Source organism: Diabrotica virgifera, chromosome 8 (genome assembly GCF_917563875.1).
Source record: "Diabrotica virgifera virgifera chromosome 8, PGI_DIABVI_V3a".
NCBI classification, from domain to species: Eukaryota; Metazoa; Arthropoda; class Insecta; order Coleoptera; family Chrysomelidae; genus Diabrotica; species Diabrotica virgifera.
In genome coordinates, this window is record NC_065450.1 from 60767522 (window position 1) to 60791165 (window position 23644).

Sequence of the window (23644 nt, forward strand, 5' to 3'; positions counted from 1 at the left end):
TTGTTGGTGAATTATTACTAAATTAAAATACCCTTCAATAGACCAATCTTAAATTTGCCTGTTTATTATTCACTTTTTATAAACAAATTTAAATTGTCCTATCTATTTTTATTGAATACTTAAGCTACTAACAGACCAAGTTTCACAACACACAAGAGAATCAACTGACCAACTGAGATGTGAGCGATTTTGTTATGCTGAAGGCCTGTAGGCTCCAAAATCTGGTGCCTAACTTCCTAAAGAATTCGTGAAAATTATGGGCAGTACCGCCAGAATTTAAGGGCTTTAGCTGGCGTAAAGTGCGAGATGGCACATCAATTCTGTTGCATCGTTGTTATATTCTATTCGGCGTTTAAAAGGGCCTGATCAATGAATATAGAATCTTAATACTACTACTACAAGGGGCGTACAATAATTACAATTTCGGAGAGAAATTACAAAGTAGTTTTTTTATTGTAGGTATTGTGTCAAGATTTAACAATTTTAAAATAGGTAATTTATATTAATAATTAATATTATTGTACATTTGAAGAGGTTAGGCGGCGCCTACCTTGCCTACCCCGACGGGCCGCCCCTGATTGCGGGCAGTGAGTAACTGTCGCATCTTTAAGAAGGTGTTTCTTGCCTGTTCTATTCTACACTTAACCTCTTGTTCTTGGACTAAGAGTTCATGTATCCAACATCTTTGGTACTTATACTTTTTCACTTGTTTAACGAGTTTGTTGTTGACCAGGATGTTTATAGCTGGTGTGTGCTTTTTTGAAATTACCTTGGTTTAAGTTTTTTTTACATTCACCTTAAGGCCATATAGTTCTCCTTCTCGCACTACTTTTTTTAAGAGAATTTGTAGTTCTTCTTCACTGTCAGCAATCAGCATGGTATCATCGGCGTACCTGATGTTCACGATTTTTCTATTGACTTTTATTCTTTCTTATAATTGGTGAATAATAATGGTGATAATATATACAACCTTGTCTAACTTACCTTTGGATGTTTATGGTTTCAGTTTATCACCCATTTCGGTTCTGACACAGGCGTTTTGATTCCAGTGGAGTTCACTTATTGCATTAATGTCGCTTGGATCCAGGTCCTTTTTTTGCAAGCATCCTATTAGCTGATCATGTTTTACTTTGTCAAAAGCCTTTTCATAGTCTACAAAGTACAAGTAGACATCTTTTTGTTGATCCCGACACTTTTGCATGAGAACAATGAAACTGAACAAAGCTTCTCGAGTGCCATACCGTTTCGAAAGTCAAATTGTTCCGGACCCATATCTTCTTCGCTTTTTTTGTAAATTCTGTTATGGGTAATTACATCCTTAGTTTTGATTTCAACAAATCCTCCTTAATTTCTTCCTTCCAAAACAGCATAGGTATATTATTGTGCTCCCTCGCTTTTTCTATTATCTGTCTTTTGTTCAATGTCTGCTGACACGTTCCTTTTCATGGGACTCCGACTTTGCCGATCTTTTCTCGAAGTTCTCACGTCTAGCAAATTTTACTCATCCGCTTCCACTTCATTCTCCCACCTTTTGCTTTTGCGTGGCCTTTCTTTTGGTTTTACGTCCTCCATTTGACTATATAGAGTCATAGTCAGACTATATAGTGTCATAGAGTTTTTAGAACAATACACTTTATTTGCACACTAGACAAGCATTTAAACGATTCATTTTTAGACAATAACAGAATTCCTACACATTATACGAGACTGAAAATGGCTAAGCAAATTTTAAAACATGCTCTTTAAGTAATAAATTATCGTTCAAAAAATGTTAGTTATATTTCTAAATCTGGACCTCGGAGGTAAACTACACTATGGCGACAAGGTGTTTTTTTGAACAAGTTTTTTCAATCCACTTGTTTTATTATTTGGATTACAGAAATTGATTGTATATTATCATTAAAATATAGACGTATTGTCTATCAAACCATTATGGCTAATACCAGATTTTTATTAATATTCTAAGTGCTCTATACTTTGTTGCAAACACACGCTAAACACAGTTGCTCGAAATGACATAGTGTAGTTTACCTCCGAGGTCCAGAAATATAGTTTTAAAGTAGTATAGTCCACAGTACATCGTCCTTTTTGGAAGATGATTACAAAAGTGTTAAAAGTAGTTTTAACTGCTTCGTTTGAGCGAGTATATCACTTTCTGAAACATTTTAGAGTGCAGGTTGGACGCGTTTCAGCACGCCCCACGCCTAAACATGTAGCTCTAGCGCGGTTAGGTATTGTTATTGCAAAACTGAGCGTCTGTAGGAGGACTTTAGAGGCGTCTAACAGTGTGCGTCTACCGCATATCTGGAAAATTCCAATTTTTAAGTTATAGGCCTCATAAGTATGATTTATTTATATATGAGTTATTTCCTATGAAAAAAAAAAAAAACGTTTTTCAAGCTCAATAATTCCTGTAATACCCCAAGTAGCATCGAACGGGTTTATTAAGTCTTTTAAGGATGCTTTAAAACTGTAGAATAAAACTAAAATTAAAACCATTTGGTTTTTAAGTAAACCTTAAGGTTGCAGTAAAACCGCTGTCCAAAATCGAAGTACGGTCCTGTCCGCTGAGACGCACGCAAGTGAAATTGACGGCCCAATGACGAAGCTGAGCGCGCATCCCACGATGAAGAAGACGAACGAAGAGACGGTGTAAAAAACGAAAAAAGGACAGTTTGAATTTTAATACTATCTATTGTACTTGTTTAATAAGTGAATAAAGTATCCACAGTGTCAAATTCAATTATAATAATACAGTCCACCAGAAACCCAGACATTTTTGGACCTTCGAACCGGGATTAGTGTGAAAACTAGTCCACATTCCAGCTGCAAAGAGACACAAGGCTGTGCAAACACGACGCCATTAACCAGCTCCGCACGGCGTGAAGAGAAGCTTAGATGTTAGATGGCTGATGGCTTAGGTATGTACCTCTTAACCGATCATTTAACCATTCCGCTTTAAATGAAATTGTTTCTGTGCAACATTCGCTATAATATTTTTTGTTTGATTGATAAAAGTATTAATATTTGATGGTTATCAAGCTACAATAGATAGATACGCGTTATAATTTCTGCAATTTACGGTGTTTTGCATTAAAATATTGAAAGTTTTCGTTGATTTGTTTATTCAAAAGTTATTATTTCTGCAATATACGTTGGTTTGCATTAAAATATTGAAAGTTTTCGTTGATTTGTTTATTCAAAAGTTATTATTTCTGCAATTTACGGTGGTTTGCATTAAAATATTGAAAGTTTTCGTTGATTTGTTTATTCAAAAGTTATTATTTCTGCAATTTACGGTGTTTTGCATTAAAATATTGAAAGTTTTCGTTGATTTGTTTATTCAAAAGTTATTATTTCTGCAATTTACGGTGTTTTGCATTAAAATATTGAAAGTTTTCGTTGATTTGTTTATTCAAAAGTTATTATTTCTGCAATTTACGGTGTTTTGCATTAAAATATTGAAAGTTTTCGTTGATTTGTTTATTCAAAAGTTATTATTTCTGCAATTTACGGTGATTTGCATTAAAATATTGAAAGTTTTCGTTGATTTGTTTATTCAAGTTATTATTTCTGCAATTTACGGTGGTTTGCATTAAAATATTGAAAGTTTTCGTTGATTTGTTTATTCAAAAGTTGTTATTTCTGCAAATTTACGGCGTTTGGCAAGGAACTACTACAGTTTTTTGATTCGTTTATTTAAAGGGTATTATTTATGCAAATTTACGGCGTTTTGCATTAGACTAATAAATTTTTTCTGATTTGTTTATTTAGACGGTGTTTTGTACTGAAATATTAAGTTTTTTCCCATTTATTTACTTAAAAAATTATAATTGTGAAAATTTACGGCATTTTGCAGGGACGGGTTACGGGTTTTGCTCATTTGTTTGGCTTAAAATTGTAATTTTGCAAATTTGCATTGTTTTGCATTCATTTACTTCATAAAATTATTTGCTAGAGAATTAAATATGGCGGAACGAGACGCTCTAATAAAAAAGCGAGGTACTCTAAAGGCAAAAATAACATTGTTCAAAAAGCATGTTCATGGCTTACCAAATATAAATTTAAATAAGGGAGAAGTCAAATTACCAAGCTGGGGGTTAATAGAATTAGAGGAAAGAATTGAGAAGGCAAATGTATGTAGGGAAGAATTTGAATCAATTCAAGATCAACTGTCAAATTTAGGTGTAGATCAAGATGCAGTACTATTAGAGGAATCCGAGGCGTTTGACAATGAGTTTTTTTCAATAGTCGGGCTAGCGAAAAATATCATTCAATTTAATAAAATGGGAAATGTGTACATTAATTCTGGGGTGGAGCCGGCGCAAGCTCAAGGTACTGGTCAAGTAAGTTTAATAAGTAACGTAAAGTTACCGGATATGCCCTTAAAACGATTTAGCGGTTCAATTAGTACGTGGTTAGAATTCAGGGACTCCTATCTTTCTGTTATTCATGAAAATGAACGGTTGTCAGACATTTTGAAGTTTCAATATTTAAAGGCCTCTTTAGAGGATAATGCTTTGCGGAGTATTGCTTCAATTGAATTAAGTGCAGCGAATTATAGTCAAGCTTGGTCTACACTATGCGACCGATATAACAATGTTAAGTTGCTGATCAACAACCACATTAAAGCTTTGTTTAGTTCCGAACAGATAACTCAGGAATCTTCGGATAAGTTGAGAAATATGGTAGATCTCATTAATAATAATCTAAAATCATTGAACCAATTAAAAATAAAGACGGAAAATTGGGACCCACTTTTAATTCAAGTATTTTCGGCTAGGTTGGATTCTAAGTCTGCCAGAGAATGGGAGATATCCACGATGGACAAGGATTTTCCAACTTTGGTTGAATTTATTGACTTTCTAAATAATAGGGCTGATTTGTTGGAAAGAATTGAAATAAGTAAAAGGGATAAGCAACGCGAGCATTCTACTAAACAAAAAAATCAAAATAAGTCATTCTTTGCAGAACAAAAGCGAGAAAAAAGGTATGGTAATCAGAGCAACCACGGTTCGTCTAAACGTTCCGTGACATGCGCGTATTGCAAAAAGGAACATTACCTCTATCAATGTAACGAATTTCAAAATTTGCTGCTACCTCAAAGATGGGAGCAAGTTAAAGTGTTAAAATTATGCTATAATTGTCTCCGAGACGGTCATCGAACTGACACTTGTCGATTTAATACATGTAGAGTGTGTAAAAGAAGGCATAACACTATATTACATGATTATACCCAACCTAACATGAGTAGTACAGATACTTCAATGGCTACAGGAGTGAACTCAAATACAACTAGTACATTTTCAGGAATAGCTGCAACAAGCCAAGTCTTGCTTTCTACAGCAAGGGCCGTTGTATACGATGTGAACGGAAATAAGCATAACGTGCGATGCATTCTAGATTCTGGTAGTCAAATTTCCTTAGCAACAACTGAGTTGTGTAATGAATTAAAATTGAAAATTAAGAGGGTTGATTTATCAGTTTCCGGATTGAACAATTCGATATCAAAAATAAAGGGAAAATGTGACATTACGATGCGGTCATTGTATAGTGATTTTAAGTTTAATATATCATGCTATATCTTGCAAAATATATCGGAATATCTTCCTCACGCTAAAATTAACTCAAATATAGTAAGAGTACCTAATCATGTACAGCTAGCTGATCCTGAATTTCGGGAACCAGGACAAATAGACATCCTCTTAGGCGCAGATATATTTTGGTCTTTAATCGGCGAGGGCCAGTTGCGAACTGGCAAAAATGAGCCTGTAATTCAGGAAACTGCTTTGGGATGGGTAGTCGCGGGACCTATTCCACATACGAATGTAAACCTAGTTAATTGCAATTTTATACGAGAAACTGACATACAAGAGCAACTAGAAAACTTTTGGAAAATCGAAGAAATTCCCAATAAGAAACCATTGTCAATTGAAGAACAATGTTGTTAAGAGCATTTCAAGGCAAATACACGTAGGGCTGAAAATGGTCAGTTTGTAGTTTCGATACCATTTAAAGATGATGTGGAAAAATTAGGAGACTCAAAACAAATGGCTTTACGTCAATTTCTTGCATTGGAAGAAAGACTCAATTGCAAGCCGGAATATAAAAAACTTTATTGCGATTTTATGAAAGAATACGAAGATTTAGGTCATATGCGAAAGGTTACTGAAAAGTCTAGTAACTCTGTAAGTTATTTTTTACCCCATCATGGAGTGTTACGAACGGAAAGTACTAGTACAAAATTAAGAGTCGTATTTAATGCGTCGTCAACTAGTTCAACAGGAGTGTCCTTAAATGACCTTCAAATGGTAGGTCCCACTATTCAGAACGATCTGATATCCATTCTTTTAAACTTTCGTCTTCCATTGTATGTTGTCACAGCAGACATAGAGAAAATGTACCGAAAAATTTACGTCGATGAAAGACAACACAGTTTGCAAAAGGTTCTTTGGAGACCTGACAGTGAAGAAGAAATCAGAGAATATGAATTACAAACAGTCACATATGGGACTGCGTCAGCACCATATTTGGCAATTAAGTGTTTGGATACATTGGGCGATGAATGCAAAATTGATCTACCGGAAGTGTCAAAAATAATAAAAAATAATTTTTACGTAGACGATGTATTATTCGGAAAAAACGATTTGTTGGAAATTCAAAATTTATGCGTAGAACTTAACTCAGCATTGAAGTCAGGTGGTTTCACTTTACGTAAATGGAAATCGAATGATACTCGAGTGATTGAATTAGTAACCGATCACACCAATGTCGAAGTTCTATCGTTAAATAAGAACGATGCTGTTAATAAAACTTTAGGACTAGGTTGGATATGCACCACAGACCATTTGGCGTACAATACGAAAAATATAAGTTTTAATTCTGAGAATACGAAAAGAGCAATTTTATCAAATATATCAAAGGTTTTTGATCCATTAGGATTGTTAAGCCCAGTCATAATTATAATAAAAATTCTGTTGCAAAGGTTGTGGATGGAAAAACTGAATTGGGATGACGACCTACCAAATTCACTGTCAAACTCATGGTTGAAATTTAAAGACGAAATACACGAGTTAGATAATATTCAGATTGATAGAAGGGTCATTTGCAAAAATGCAATAAATATACAACTTCATGCATTTTGTGATAGCTCTGTTGAAGCATATGGAAGTTGTGTATATGTTAGGTCGGAAAACAGCGATGGTACAGTATTTGTACGTATTTTATGTGCTAAATCCAAAGTGGCACCACTTAAGTCATTAACTATTCCGAAGCTAGAGTTATGCGGAGCTCTCGTTGCTGCGCGGTTAATGAATAAATTGATGGATTGTGTAGATATAAAACTCGATGATTGCTTTATATGGACGGACTCGACCATTGTCTTAGGTTGGTTGAAAACAAGTCCAAATCTACTGAAGCCATTCGTGAACAACCGAGTAGCGGAAATTCAAGATTTATCCAGAAATGTTCAATGGCGACATGTATCTACTAATCATAACCCTGCAGACATTTTAAGTCGAGGATTGAATCCGAGTCAACTAAAAAATAAAGACCAGTGGTGGTTCGGACCAAACTGGTTGATTAAGCCTAAGGTCGAATGGCCAGATACAACTTTTACTTTAAAATCATTACCGGAACTACGAACAACTGTTAAATCTCTCTTAGTTAACACGTTTGTTGATATTTTTGAAGTAGAACGATTTTCAAATCTTCAGCGTTTACAAAACACTGCGGCATATGTTTGCCGATTTATAGAGAACTGTAGAAAACCATTATCAGAAAGACAACTCGGAGTACTAACGAGGAACGAAATCGAAACAGCCTTCGAAAAGGTTTTAAAAATAACTCAAGCCAGTGGCGGCTTTTCTTTATGTGCTGCTGAGCTGCAGAACTACCAAACAACCATAGCAAATCTTAATTATTAAAGAATAATTAATATAGTTTTATTTCAAATCTGCCATATTATCATATTAAACATCAACTGTTAATAATAATTCACCAACAACGATGATTAATATTATTTTTTTTACGTATTTACTCCTCTAGTGAAACCGTATAATTTTTTTACGTATTTGGTGCTCCAGTGAAGCAATCTTTTTACGTATTTGCTGCTCCAGTGAAGCCGCGTCGATAACAACCGAAACACTGGCAGCGGTAAAATGCATTTATTAGGCAAACGGCGATCTTAGCCGATGTGCTTCGGCAATCGGCTGATTAACGGCCTCGGAAATGTGTTTGCGAGCTGCAATTCACGACAGTTATTCGTGACCGTTGCATCTGTGCCGTGTTTAGAAATTCTTAGGTTACAATTTTGTTTAATTTGTTTTGTTCGAGCGTGTTTAAAACAATGGAGTTTCAATTTAAATTAGGTGTAAATAAATTTCAAAAACTTCACTATCAACAACAGTTGATTATAAAAGAACGTGGCCGTCCTATGCCTGATCTTAATATTGAAGTGTCCGGTAAAAGCCGTGGAAAAACATATACGCGTAAATTTAATAAAGACATGTATCTACGAAATCAGTGGATTTGTGGATGTTCCGAAAAAAATGCTTTTTTCTGTTTTCCGTGTGCATTATTCGGCGCAGATAAAGAGGAAAGATTGTGGCGCGAGACAGGAGTGCAGGATCTAGTGCATTTAAGTGAAAAAATAAAGAAGCATGAAAACACGCAAACTCATATGAACAATGAAATGCGATTTGCATTATTTGGGAAACTTAATATACAGGCCCAACTTGACTCTGCTTATTGGATAAATATACAAAAACACAATGAAGAGGTGACGAAAAACAGGTATGTTTTGTCAAAAATAATTGACTGTATAAAATTCTGTGGGGCTTTTGAGCTCGCCTTACGAGGACACGATGAATCTGAAACATCAGATAACCCTGGAATTTTTCGTGGTTTAGTGAATTTTTCTGCTGAACTTCATAAAACACTTAGTGAACACCTTACAAATGCGACAATTTTCAAAGGTACCTCAAAAACAATACAAAATGATATTTTGGATTGCATGCTAGAAGTATACGCTGAGGAGATTTTAAACGAAATCAATGAAGCCCCATTTTTAGCAGTGATAGCTGATGAGACAACGGATGTTTCTATGAAATTTCAAATGGTCATTGTTTTTCGTTATGTAAAAAACGGTGCTCCAGTTGAAAGGTTTTGGACTTTTTTGCTTCCAGAAAAACATGATGCTGAAACCTTAGCTAACACAATTTTGAATGTTTTAGACCCAATATTAAAGAATAACAAAAATAAGCTCATTGCACAAAGTTATGACGGAGCAGCTGTTATGAGTGGGATACATGGCGGAGTGCAAACAATAATTAAGAGAAAATATGAAACTGCTCATTTTGTGCACTGTTACGCCCATCAATTGAATCTAATAATGTCAAGAGCATGTTCTATTAATTCCCAAGTACGCGTATTTTTTGGAGATTTACATGATATACCTGGATTTTTTAGTCATTCACCTCAAAGAATAGCTGTCTTAAATCAAATAGTTGGAAAAAATATTCCTCGTTCAATCCCTACACGCTGGAATTTCAATATTCGTACAGTAAATGTCGTTTACGAATATAGAGACTTTATTATTGAGTGTATGGAGCAACTAGAAGAAGAGTCAAATGCTATTACTTCCAAGGAAGCAAGAGGACTTAGACGTATTCTGGAAGATCAAAATTTTACTTTCTGGCTGACTGTTTTTCATTATATTATGCCACATGTTGACGTTTTGTACAATAATCTTCAAAAAAAGAACATGGACCCAACCGAAGCACAGAAAGCTATACATGTTTTTGAGCAAAGTATTAACAATGTCCGAAATAAAATAGACCCTATCATACATCAAGCTTCAAATTTAAATGCGGCGCCTAGTGTCCAAAAAAGGAAACGCCCAAATAACAGCCAACAGGATCACCGTATTGCCTGTCTAGAAGTTTGTGATGTTATTATAAACAATGCAAAAGAACGGTTTGCATATACAAATCATCTAGTTGCCGCAACACTTTTATCTTCAGAACATTTCGAAAAATATAATAATAAGTTTCCTGAAAATGAATTGGATTTAACTTGTACAGCTTATAACTTCTTTGATAAAAACCGTTTGCGAACAGAACTGTCAGTTTTGTATTCCAATATCGAGTGTAGAACATTAAAAGGTGCAGTGCCTTTACTAAAATTTATAATTTCTAATAATTTAGAGGACACATTAACAGAAACCAAAAAGTTGATACAAATTCTGGTGACTACGCCAATGACCACAGCAGAAGCTGAACGTAGTTTTTCAACTTTAAAACGGATCAAAACATTTTTAAGAAATTCAATGCGCGAAGACAGATTAACAGCCCTTTCCACACTCTCGATAGAAAAAAAGTTCATCGCTTCAATACCGAACTTTAACGATAAAGTAATCGAAAAGTTTGCGACAAAAAAGGACCGGCGTATTAATTTCCAATTTAGAAAAATGCAATAAATGTAAGTTAATCAGATTTTTATAGCATGTCGTTATTAGTTACTATTAATTAGTATTAAAGCTAATTTTATTGTTTTTGTTTTCGTATGTTATTCTATTTCTATTATTTTATATTGGCCGTGGTTCATGCAGCACACCCTATAGCAGATGTCACGAGCCGCCACTGACTCAAGCTATTGCATTCCAAGAGGATTACAACAATCTAATTAACAATAACGCAGTAGGAAAACGTAGTAAACTCCTGAGTCTAACTCCATTCATTGACAATGGACTGATAAGGGTGGGGGGTAGGTTAAGGAATTCCAGTTTCAACGATTCAAAGAAGCATCCAATCCTCGTTCCACCTAAAAATCATGTAACTCGGTTAATACTAGCTCATGAACATTTGAGGTTGCTTCACGTAGGTCCTCAGCAACTTTTGGCAAGTGTCAGGGAAAGATTTTGGCCATTGCTAGGACGTAATCTAGCAAAACAAACTGTACGTAATTGTGTTATTTGCTCGAGATTTAGCAAAGCAAATGTAATTGCTCCCATCATGGCCGATTTACCAAAGGTACGTGTAGAACCTTCGTTTCCGTTTGAAAATTGCGGAACTGATTATGCCGGACCATTTTTATTGAAGGACAGGAAGGGTCGCGGATCTAAAACGTCAAAATGTTACTTGTGTTTGTTTATTTGTCTTTCCACTAAAGCCATACACCTTGAGCTCGCGACAGACTTGACCACAGAGTGTTTCATTTTATGTTTACGTAGATTTGCCTCTCGGAGAGGAAAACCTAAACAAATTTTTTCGGATAACGGAACAAATTATTCTGGAGCAACTAAAGAATTAAATAAATTAGGCGAATTTTTACGGGTCAACAATCGGGAAATCAGCGAACGGGCGACTGCCGAAGGCATTCAGTGGACATTTATTCCCCCTTATTCTCCTCATATGGGCGGAATATGGGAAGCAGGGGTGAAAGCAGTAAAATTTCATTTGAAACGTGTATTAAAAAACGCAAAACTAACATTCGAAGAATTTTATACGGTTGTTGCACAGATAGAGGCAATTTTAAACTCCCGACCATTGTTTCCTTTACCCTCTGATCCTAACGACTTAAATCCCCTTACTCCGGCACACTTCTTGGTTGGCAGATCGTTACATGCCATACCACATCCAAGAGTCAGTAACATACCTGAAAATAGATTGTCCCGATACCAATATCTTGAAAGGCTTCACCAGCACTTTTGGGAAAGATGGAGCAAGGAGTACATCAGTGAGTTGCAGCAACGCTCAAAATGGAAATCAACACAATCCCAGTTGACCGTTGGGCATGTAGTCCTAATAAAGGAAGATGGCGTTCCTCCTATGAGTTGGATTTTGAGCAAGATAATTGAAATTCATCCTGGTAGAGACGGTGTAGCACGAATTGCTACTATTAAGACCAAGACAGGAAACATCAAGCGTTCATTCGCTAAAATATGCCCACTTCCTGTTAACAGTGAGGTATTGCAAGTATTTCATACGTTCCAAGGCGGCCGGGATGTCCAAAATCGAAGTACGGTCCTGTCCGCTGAGACGCACGCAAGTGAAATTGACGGCCCAATGACGAAGCTGAGCGCGCATCCCACGATGAAGAAGACGAACGAAGAGACGGTGTAAAAAACGAAAAAAGGACAGTTTGAATTTTAATACTATCTATTGTACTTGTTTAATAAGTGAATAAAGTATCCACAGTGTCAAATTCAATTATAATAATACAGTCCACCAGAAACCCAGACAACCGCTTTCTGCATGAAAGGGCCCACTCTGAAAGAGGTCAATAAAACCAAAAATAAAAACCTTCTTAAAACTTTGTTTTCTTAAGCAACTGGTTTTAAAGCAGCTATGAAGGTGCTTTTAAAACCATGTTAAAAGACACTTTAAGGGAAGGCAATTTTATAGCAAACTTAAAAAGGTTTTTTAAGTGGAGACTTTTAAAGACAATTTACCATATTAAATGATTCTTTAAACCCATATACTCCATATAGGCCAACAAATTTTTACATGTGTTATGATAGGTAGATATGTATTTGTAACCATAAAATAATAAAAAGTACTTGGTTATTTTGGACTGTCAAGGTAGAAAAACACTGGCGCACCCTACTTTATTGATAATGTTAACAAAAATAGGTCTAAATAACTCACGCGCCCTAAAGTTTATGACCTGCATTAAAAAATAAAAATAATAAAAAAAATTTAAATCCGAAAAATATTAATTGGAAAGAAAAATAGTTTTATCTACAATTTTAATGTTTTAATGTTAAAATAAATCGAATTTATGTCTCTAAGTCGTTTATTTATAATTTTTATGTAAGCCTTATATTGTAATCTATCATGGCTTTCAGCATCTCCAGAAAGCAATATGGCCGAAATCCAAATAAAACTGTTTGGTCTGTCGACAGAGAATTAAAATCAAATGGTTTTATTTTATACCTTTCCAAGAGCATATATCCTACAAAAAGCAAGGTTGCCTTGGAATTAAAACCGTTTAGTTTTAATGCTGCTGTCAATAATGCCACTCGGTTTTAATGTGAATCTAACCTAAAATCGAGGCGTGCGTCGTAGTGCTGTGTGTGTTATATTTTTTCTTTAAAATGACCAGTTCGTTTATATTTTAAGCATTTGCGACTTATTTCTTCCATACTAAATGTACTTTCACTTTTTACAACACACTACACCACTGTTTCGCTCTAAAACAAATGACCGACCATTTTGAACATGAATAGAAGTGGGGATGAGTTCAGTTTTATTGTTTCTAACAAGAAGCATAGTTTAGTCTTCACGATAACCAAATTGATTTAGTTAAGAGCGTTTGGTTTTAATATAGGCCTATTAATTGCTTTTTAGAAAGCAACTTTAAAGAAAACTAAAAAAATAATTTTAAGGTATATGTTTTACTGACATAATAGTCTTGAGATCAAGTAGTTTTAATAATAGGTTTTATTAGTCACATTAGGAGAATCTTTATAATTGCAATAAAACTAGAAGGTAACAAACTAGAATCTAATAAAACCAAACAGTCCGGAAGTTTTTCATAAAACTGATTAGTTTTAAAGTGAACTGAGAATAAACCACTTTAAAACTACAATAAGACAAATTATCTATTAAGATTAATCAGTCTTATTTGATACTCTTATTAGATACTTTAAAACTAGTGACAAATACTTAACAGTTTTAATGTTCTGGCAGTATATCTACAAGGCAACTTTAAAACCATTATCTTCTTATTTACCACAATAAAACCTTTATAAAACTTAAATAAAACTAAAATGTTTTTATTGTGCTACTTGGGACCTTCAGTTGTCATATTTGACCTTGGATGCACCAGATACTACTTGTCCATACGTTTCAAACCCATGCTTAGTGATCAAAATCGGTTACGCCGTTTAGAAGTTATCGAGCTCCAAAAGTATAATTCATTTAACCATTATCGCCGAAAGGGTTTATGTAGTTGTAGTGGTTACGACGGTAAATTTGATCGGGGAATCCGAGTCCATTTGCCAGCCGTCCCAATATTTTTTTAAATCTATTTCGAATAGAAAAAAGATCTAGTGTACATTCGACGGACACAAAGAATTATATTGAAAGAAAGTATTAGGATGGCTGGGATATGAACTCGGATTGTCCTATCACAAGTTTAGTGTCGTAACCACCAGATCATTTGGGAGATAATGCGACAAAGGCGACCATTTATAACGTTTAACGTGTACTCGAGAAACATTATATTCAACTTCATACATTGAATTTATAAAAAACTTTAAAGAACTCCTGATACAGGTATACTCGTTTTACTTCAAATTTAGAAAATCTTATGGAAAAATATTTCAAAATAAAACTGGAATTTTATTTTTCATCAAAATGAAAATACTTTTTCGTGCCACGTAATACTCATATCAGCCCTTTTGTAGCTGGAATATTGTATCCGTCACTAGTTTTTATGGCATTTGGCGGTTTTTTTATTCTTGTATGTATATTAATAAAAGAACAGTATGCGAACTTTCTTTCACAACTACCCAGTTTTGGGTAATTTTTTATGCAGAGGAAAACACTGGTGGTAGAAAATTTTACTTTTGATTGCATTTGACATTATGCACTAATTGTGGTTTACGTGACAATTAGTCCTGTCGCCAGGGGGTAGGGGAAGGACGTCGAAGATGACGCACCTAAGCAAAATACATTTTATTTAAGGGTAAAAAATATTTAAGCTAACTTTGAATGCTACGAGCCTGTAATTTGGACATTTCTATAACCAATTTCTAGGATTATTTTTAAATTCAATAAAAGGAAGTATTTTTTATGCGGCTTTAAAAAAAACGCTTTTGCGCCATCTTACCTTCCACCGAGGGAAAGATGACGCACAGTGATGGTGAAGATGGCGCATGTAGGTATCTATATTAAAAGCGCAAGTGATATGAAAAGAAAATTTATTTTTTAATACTGAAAGTAATAAAATGTAAACAAAGCTTTTTTAACATATTAACAAAAGTCACAAATGTAGTTTTCGGAACTTTTGGCTCCACTGCATTCTTTATGCACCCATTGTCCACAACTTGTGCATCTGAACCATGTTTCCGTCTTTTTGCCGAAGTCTCCACATAATATGCAGATATCAGTTTCACCTCCCTCGTTGATTATGTCATCCAACTCATCGTCATTGCAAAGACCTTCTTCATCAAAATCGCTTTCTTCAGTATCGCTATCCTCCAAGATTTTTTTGTTTATTTTTTGTTTGATTATTTTTTGTACTTTGGCTTTCCCTTTATTTTTATTTAGTTTTAATCCTGCATCATTAACCAATACTTGTCTGGTTACTTTTTTCTTTCCTTCTTCCGACTTCGCCAGTTTTTCTTTTTTTTATTCTCTTTTTCTTCTAAGAATTCTTTTAAAGGGGTGCTTGTTAGAATTTCAGAATGTTGCTTTTGTCGTCCATATTTTCTTTTAATTTTTTTATTGGGCAAAGGAACTGGAGAAATAAGTGAAAGAGAAATATGTGGACGTTTGGTTATTTCATTTTGTTTTGTGGGGGTTGTGTGACGACTTTCAGGAGACTGTCGGCTGGTTGATGGACGTGGTAATTCTGGTTCTCTTATAGATGGTGTTGTTATTAGTGGAGGTGTTCCCTGAGGTGCAGGTTCAGGAGAAACATCTCTATCCAAGCTATCATTGTTTAAATTATCAGCAGGAAAAAAGTCATCTTCTGTGAACTTATCAGAGTTTAACGGAAAAATTCCGCACGTTCCGAAACCAGAAACGGCCTTATCAATATTTGCCACCTGATCATATGCTAACTTAAAAATCTCGGCGACATCATATGGAGTAATTTTATCTTCAAACTCTGAGTTGCTGATCTTAGATTTTAGAAAGGAATTGCAATGGCGACCATACGCATATTTTAATGCAGAAAAAAATGACACATCAAGAGGTTGTAATTTGTGGGATGTGTGGGGTGGAATACTAACCATTATAATCCCATTCTCTTTGCAGTAATTATAAATATCCAGTGAAATATGGCTCGAGTGATTATCTAATACTAACAGCACGGGATTATCTGGACTAGACAGGACTTTTTTTTGGAAATGCTTCAGCCATAATAAAAACATAGACGTATTACTCCATCCAGTATCCGTGCAGTTGTAAATCGCACCGCTTGGTCCATTTTTCTGAAGCTGTGGGCTCATCCTCTTCCTGGGAAATATAAATAATGGAGGTATGTAGTTACCGGAGGCACTGAACGCCATTATTACCGTGATATTCTTCCCTCGTTCCCACGAAGAAATGATTCCAAACTGCTTTACTCCTTTGGGTCCAAGTCTTTTACATGATTCTTTAGGAACCGTAGATATACCGGTTTCATCAACATTGTAAATGCGATCTGGCAGAAATTTATATTTTTCTTGCACTGTTTCCAAATTTTTAAAAAAGCGGTCTACTTCTATTTTATTGAAGGCTCTTATTCTATTAATGCTTGTAGCTTCTGGCTTTCTCAAGGAAATTTGAGGATTTCGTTTTATAAATCCTAGATACCAGTCTTTTCCAGCCATTTGTTTATTCTTATTAAAATTGTGTTTAATTTCATTGCGTTCTGCATAAGCAAATGCCATGGTTCTCAGCTCTATGCAAGTGATACCAAAAAATAAATTGGCCAGCTTGAGAACATGATCTAGTATCTCCTTTTCATGATGTGCCGAAAACAATGGGGCTCTACCAAGAGACTCTGATTTGACTTCCTTTAATAAATTTTTAACCTTAAGTTTTCTCCTCAATGTAGCTTCTGGTATTGAAAATGCCCTTGCCACTTCCCGAATTTTACGACCATCTCTACAAATTGCATTCAATGCTGCATTAAGAGCTGCTGCAGAAAATGATCCTCTCTGTGTTTTTCGTATATATTTTCCCATTTCTAAAAAAGAAAAAGATGCCTCAAAATGCAAAATAGACACTAAATAATAAATATTCTATACTCCATTGTTATTTAAGGTAATGAACTGAAAAGGCAAAGATGACGCACTATAACAGCAAAGATGACGCAGTCTGCGTCAACTTAGCCTGTTCAGCATAACCTACAAAAAATGGTTATCAAAATTATCCATCATCAAATATTTAACAGATAAATCCTCGCTAACTGAAAATAAATATCACCTACACCCATGAATATGAAGAAAATCCAATGGAACCATTTTTAAACAACTTACCATTAATATTCGCAGTGTCAAAAATAACAAGAAATCAACGTGTATCGCGTTACTCTGCCTCACAGATACTAAACAGTACGAAAGCTGACCGATGAAGTTTTAAAGTAATAGTAGTTTCTAAAGGAGGGCGCCACGGGTATAAAAACTGAATTTAGTGAAGTACTTGATAAAATACAGAGGTGCGTCATCTTAGACGCTGCGTCATCTTCCCCGTCCTTCCCCTACAACGGCCTCCTTTATTCAGATGGACTTACCTAAGTTTTTTTATGTATTTTGACCCGTAGAATACGAATTTTTTGGGTAACAGATGATCCGGATATCGATAAGATTTTTATAAACAAAGAACTTGAGGAATTACATAACAGCCATTTTTCGCAAAACAAAACATTTTTTTTGTATTATTTTGGGTCATTCTAAGTAAAAAATGTTTTTACAAATTTTTTCGTAGGATGCATATTTCTCGAGATAAACTTGGTTGAACTTTCAAAAAATCGAAAAATTGCAATTTTTGAACCCGAATAACTTTTGATTAGAAAATAAAATAGCAATTCTGCTTACCGCATTTGAAAGTTTAAGTCATATTATACCGATTTTGATTATTTCCATATCTAAAAATTAATTTTTTTATTGTCAAACAAATCTATAAACGAATAATGTTTCCTTTGCGCAATGCATGCGTTTTAATGCATGCTACGTAGAAATAGCCTGTTTGTAGGCGCGTCTAATAGTTCGATTTTAAAATAGAGATGCATTGAAAACATCACTCAAGTACTATGTGTTTTTAACTTTGTTTGACAATAAAAAAATTTATTTTTAGCAATGCAAATAATGAAAACCGGTATAATTTGACATGAGCTTTCAAATGCGGTAAGCAGAATTGCTATTTTATTTTTTAATAAAAAGTTATTCGGGTTGGAAAATTGCAATTTTTCGATTTTTTTAAGTTTAACCGCGTTTATTTCGAAAACTATGCATCCTACGAAAAAACTTGTAGGGACATTTTTTGCTATTTTTTCCATCTGAATAAAAGAGGCTGTTGCACCCCCTTCCTGGCTACAGGACTAAATAGCATACCAAGTTGTTTATTTTATTGTAGGGTCTCATTTAAATATCCTCAAATTGTTTGAATAGAAATAAAAACTAATCTCTTCTACGAAGTTTAAAAATGTGGTACAGTAAAACCTCGATATAACGGACTAATTGGGGGAACGGGATGTCCGTTAAAGCCGAAAGTCCGTTATATAAAAATAGGTAGAAAACAATCAAAAATTTTTTAAATATGTACTGTATTTAGATACTTACAGTGTACAAATATGTAAGTTAAAAAAGGAATCAAGTTTTGTTTGCTACTTTTTTACTTTTCTACTTCATCTAAAAACTTTCTGCAATACTCGTTTGATTGCCAAAATTATTCACTCATCTATGGGTTCAATAAGCGATGTATTTTTTGGTATAGACATACAATTAAAGTTGGCTATCTTCTGGATGTTGAATATTTTCAAGGGGATAAGCAGGAGTGTCATTAATAAACATTTCACCTCTTTCGGCAGTATTTCTAGTGTCTTCTCTTGAAATTTACCTGTACCTGCTCACTGCAGGTACAAATTCTTTAAAAAACCAATTTCTGAAAATATCTGTGGTGAACCATGCCTTATTAGAGTTATAATATGAAACGGGCAGATGTTACATTCTATCTTTAACAACTACAGGTTTAAGAGATTTGCCAACAATTATAGAAGTCAATCCATGCAATCCATTGGCGTTAGCACAGAGCAGTGCCGAGATCCTCCTCTTGCTGATTTTTCTTCCAGAATTCGATTTTTCATATTTTTTGCATTTAAATTTTTTTTATATTAATTTGATCTGATTTTTTGTCCGTTATATCCGAAGTCCGTTAAATAGAGGTTCGTTCTATCGAGGTTTAACTGTACCTGCTAAAGTTATCTTTCACAAATAAGAAATAAGTGTACAATTCATTAAAAAGAAAACGTTGGGACTACCAAATCGTATCTACAGTTTGTCAAATATACGGTGATATTACTTGGCCGTATTGATATTAGGCTCCACCTACGGTGCTCAGTCAATAGAAACACAATTCATCGAATTCGTTCACACTTACTTTTCTACGCAAGTGGACAAAATCGCTAAGTATAGTCTATTCGCTAATCTGAGACACAACTGTCTACACTAGAATCACAATAAATATGCACTAGAAATAAACAAGCACGCGGAGCACTCCCAAATCATGATTTGGGAGTGGTCCTCGAACATTCAACGTGTCTTGGTTTTTATTGTGATTGTATTGTAGACAGTTGTGTCACAGATTAGCGAATCGACTATATCACCGTATATTTGATAAGCTGTACCTCTTATCATTCTTTACCAGGAATCTCCATCATCAGGATTACTATTTTGAATTACTGGTTTTTCTCCCTTCCTCTTTTTGTTCTTTTCTTTCTTTTTACTATTCTTCTTTTTATTTTTCTTTATATTTTCAATTGCCTCTTTTTCCTTTTTCCTTTTGTGTTTTTCTTTATTTATTTTTGTTTTTTCTATCTATTTCTTTTTACATAAATTGAAATGGACTCACATAGGCAGCATATTTAATATTTTTATTTGATTATTACAGAATGTTCAAGTAACCACAAATGAAGGCACCATCTTAGGAACGACTTCATTATCAGAAAAAAACCAAACGATTTACATGTTCAATGGTATACCGTTTGTAGAACCTCCTAATAGATTCGAGGTGGGTCGCTTATTGATTAAAACTGAATTCTTTTCCAATATTTAATTTTTTATAGCTGGCTGTTCCAAAATCCAATTGGACTGGTATTTTAAACTGTACGGTTGAAAGGGACCAATGTGTGCAAGGTATAGGCATAGTGACAGGTTCGGAAGACTGCCTATATTTAAACGTAGCGAGTCCAAAAGTAAGTAGATAAAGGAAGAGTCACATATAAGTGTTGCAAGTAATTTTTCCCTTGTTGCCATACTCTAATTTTGTAATCAACTATTCTAATTGGGAAATAAGCCAGAATTGAACTTGAAAAAATAATTTTGTTAACGTTTCGACTTACACTTTAGACGTCGTTGTCAAAATACAAAATATTAATAAATTAAACAAAAATGTTTTTACTTAGTAAAAAATTCTTCTAATAATTTAATTTAATCTGACTCATTTATATTGGCAATTCGACATAATATGTCGAATATGTATAATATGTTATATTATACATTTTAAAGTAGAAGACTTTAAAATGATATTGCCAATATTTATGAGTTGCATTCCTGGGACGACTTTATTGAAAGATAGTTCATTCGATTATATGAAATCAACGTTAACTCCAGAATATTTGTCACAAAAAAATCATAGCATGTGATCTGTCTTTAAAAAGACAACCACATGCAACGGTGACAGTAAAATTCTCGTGCTAGTGATTTCATAGTAAATCACGAGGAAAAACCAGGAAAAAACCTTGTGATACTATCCCGACATTGTAAGTATTTGGTCTTACATTTAGTTTACTCTCAAAACTAACACCAAATTCTGACTTTATATGTATCTTCTTTTTCTTCCTTCTTGTATGTAGGCTTTAAAGCCTGTTTCTTTTTCAATATTAGCCTCCAAAATTGTTTAAGTTATCGCACCATCTTTTTCTTGGTCTGCCAATACTTCTTCGTCCATTTGGTGACTTATCTCGTGCTATTCGTACTATCCTATCCTCTGCCATTCTAATAATGTGTTCATTCCACTCCTGTTTCCGTTTTGTCACCAATCCATTTATGTCTTCTACATTGCATGATCTTCTTATATTTTCGCTTCACTTCCTATCCAACAGAATTTTCCCTGATATTCATCAGGTCATGTGTCAGGTCTTGTCTCCGCCGTGTATGTCAATATAGGTCTAATTTCGGCTTTATAGATTCTTGTTTTTGTGTCTTGTCTTAGGTGTTTGTTCTTCCAGATTGTGTCATTAAGAGATCCCGCCGCTTTACTTGCTTTTAAGCTTTGTTGTACTTCCTCTTTAACATCTCCGTAACTGGTTATATCTATTCCCAGATATCTAAACCTTGCTTCCTGCTTTATTATTTTCCCATCAATTTCGATTTTACATCGTAGTGGGTATTTAGATGTTCTCTTACATTGGTTTTTTTCTGCTGATATTATCATATTGTATTTATTGGCTGTTGTATTGAAGATGTGTGTTAATATTTGGAGATTGTCTTCTGTTTCGGCGATTAATGCGGCGTGCGGCGTCTGCATAACATAATATTTTGATTTCTTTGTTACCCATTCAGTAACCACGATTTTTACGTACTGCTTCTATTATTTCGCCCATTATTATATTAAAGAGAAGTGGGCTTAACGAGTCACCTTGTCTGGCTCCGTTTTGTACTGGTATAAACTGCGTTAGTTTTCCATTTATCTTTACCTGTATTCGATTATGAAAGTAGATGTTTTCGATGGTTTGTATAATATTGATTGGTATGTTTCTTCTATAGAGTAAATGTAAGACGTCTTCGACTTGGATGCGATCGAAAGCCTTTGTTAGGTCTATATAACATAGATATGCTTGTTTCAGTACAAATACGACGTCTACGCAGGATCTTCAGGATCTGAATCCTTGTTGTTCATCTGATAAAGTTGTTAGTTTATTGATTTTTTTGGTTAGGACTTTTGTGGTTAGCGGTGTGTGCGGTGTTCAGTAGATTTTTACCTCTATAATTGTTGGGGTCTTCTTTGTCCCCTTTCTTAAACATTGGTATCATTATGCTGTTTCTTCATGCATCTGGTATCTTGCAGTGCAATATTAGTTTTTGTATAAGCTTTGTAATCTCTATGGTTATACTTTCCCCCCGTATTTTAGAAGCTCGTTGGTTATTCCGTCTGGTCCCAGTCGGGACCAGACGGAATGGGTGATTTTTCTATTTTTTCTATTTTTGAGTGAATTTATGGCTATCTCTACTTCCTGAAAACTGATTTCTATTTCGTGTCTTAAATCAGGTAGGTTATTGTTTTGATTATTATTTTCCTTTTCTTTAAACAGTTTCTTTAAACTTTATATTACGTATTGTTATGATCTGCTTCTTATTAATTTTATATTAATTATTATTTATTTGATTAATTATTTAATTGTCGCAAATCATACATAAAAAATGAATAAAAAATCTCAGGGTGCCTTTTTATAATATCAAGAAAATGTCTAAATTATCTTACGTTATACTTATCTTCTCTCGTGGGTTCAGTATCTCTTAGTTGATCCTAATCGGGATAAAATAGGGAAAAGAAATAAAGCAAAATATAAAATAAACATACAGAATTGTCTTTTATTTATCAAAATCGATACTCTAAAAATCTATCAAATCTAAAACCTGTGGACACAGATGTCCGAATGAAATTTCTACCATTTAAATTTATTCTAGTTAAAAAAAAACAATTTATCGGTTTGTTCCCGATGACTTTGGTACAACAAAATAAACAAAACCAAATTATGTATTCGCAAGATTAGCTATACTTCCTATTTACTTTTTGAAATATTGGAATTTTAATTCCTACGCTTTTTACTCAAAATTTTAGTTTCTGAACATAAAAATATCTTTCACATAAGTTGACTGACCTTTTCCTTCACTCACTCTGATGCCTTCTCGTGACCCAAAACAGCTCTCCCTCGTTGACCATGTTAAAAGCTACTCATCAAAGCCCTCTTCGTTCTCCAGCTTAAAACTATCAGCATACCAGCACCAATTCTCCAACAAGCCGGGCCTCTTTTGACCAGTACTCGATTCAAACAAAACTCCAAAAATTCTCTACTCTCCTTCTCACAATAATACAGAATCAAAGAGGTATTTCGTCTCAATTTGATCTGTCTCTCGTTCCACTTTTCAGCACTATTCTCCACTATCAAACAACCACTGGTACTTGCTAACTATCTATCCACGAAAACGGCGAACTGCTCCTCAGCGATGCCAATAACATAATGACTTCTTTTTCAAACTCACTCAATCATTCCAACCACTTTTCCCCTTCCAAATTGCCAAGAATCAGAAACATTTCTCTATTCCATTCGATAAACAAACAGTCATTCTTTTAAAATTATTCCGACCATCCTAATTACTTTCGAGGAACTCTACAACATTTACTCGGGGTGAAAGAAAGATATTAAAATTCCAAACTTTCTTTTAAACCATTTTTCTAGAAAATGATAATTACCTCTACCTGTGGATTCTATAGTTCCCGTAATAAACAATCTTTTTCCATTTTAAACCTAAATACATCGTTCTTTTCACTTTAATTATTCACAAAAGTCTTTAATGGTTCATCGGAAAGCTCACAAAAAAAGAAATCCACTTTCATCCAAACTAAATTCTAATAAATATTTACAGATCAATATACAGGATGTATCAAATTTATGTGCCCGCGTTATTAAAAAAAAATTAATTTAATTT

The 23644-nt window shown here is 34.3% G+C and overlaps 1 protein-coding gene across 3 annotated transcripts in view; it reads left to right on the top strand.

The window, feature by feature from the left end:
• The window catches only part of LOC126890497 (juvenile hormone esterase-like), a 128336-nt gene that overhangs the window by 1576 nt on the left and 103116 nt on the right, over window positions 1-23644 (top strand). For 2 of the 3 annotated variants that reach the window (XM_050659478.1, XM_050659480.1), the window contains exons 2-3: window positions 19824-19943; window positions 19999-20127. The exons of the other annotated variant lie outside the window; for it this stretch is intronic. In XM_050659478.1, coding sequence (XP_050515435.1) covers window positions 19824-19943; window positions 19999-20127 — 249 coding nt within the window. The remainder of the gene's footprint in view (window positions 1-19823; window positions 19944-19998; window positions 20128-23644) is intronic. 3 annotated transcript variants of the gene reach the window in all.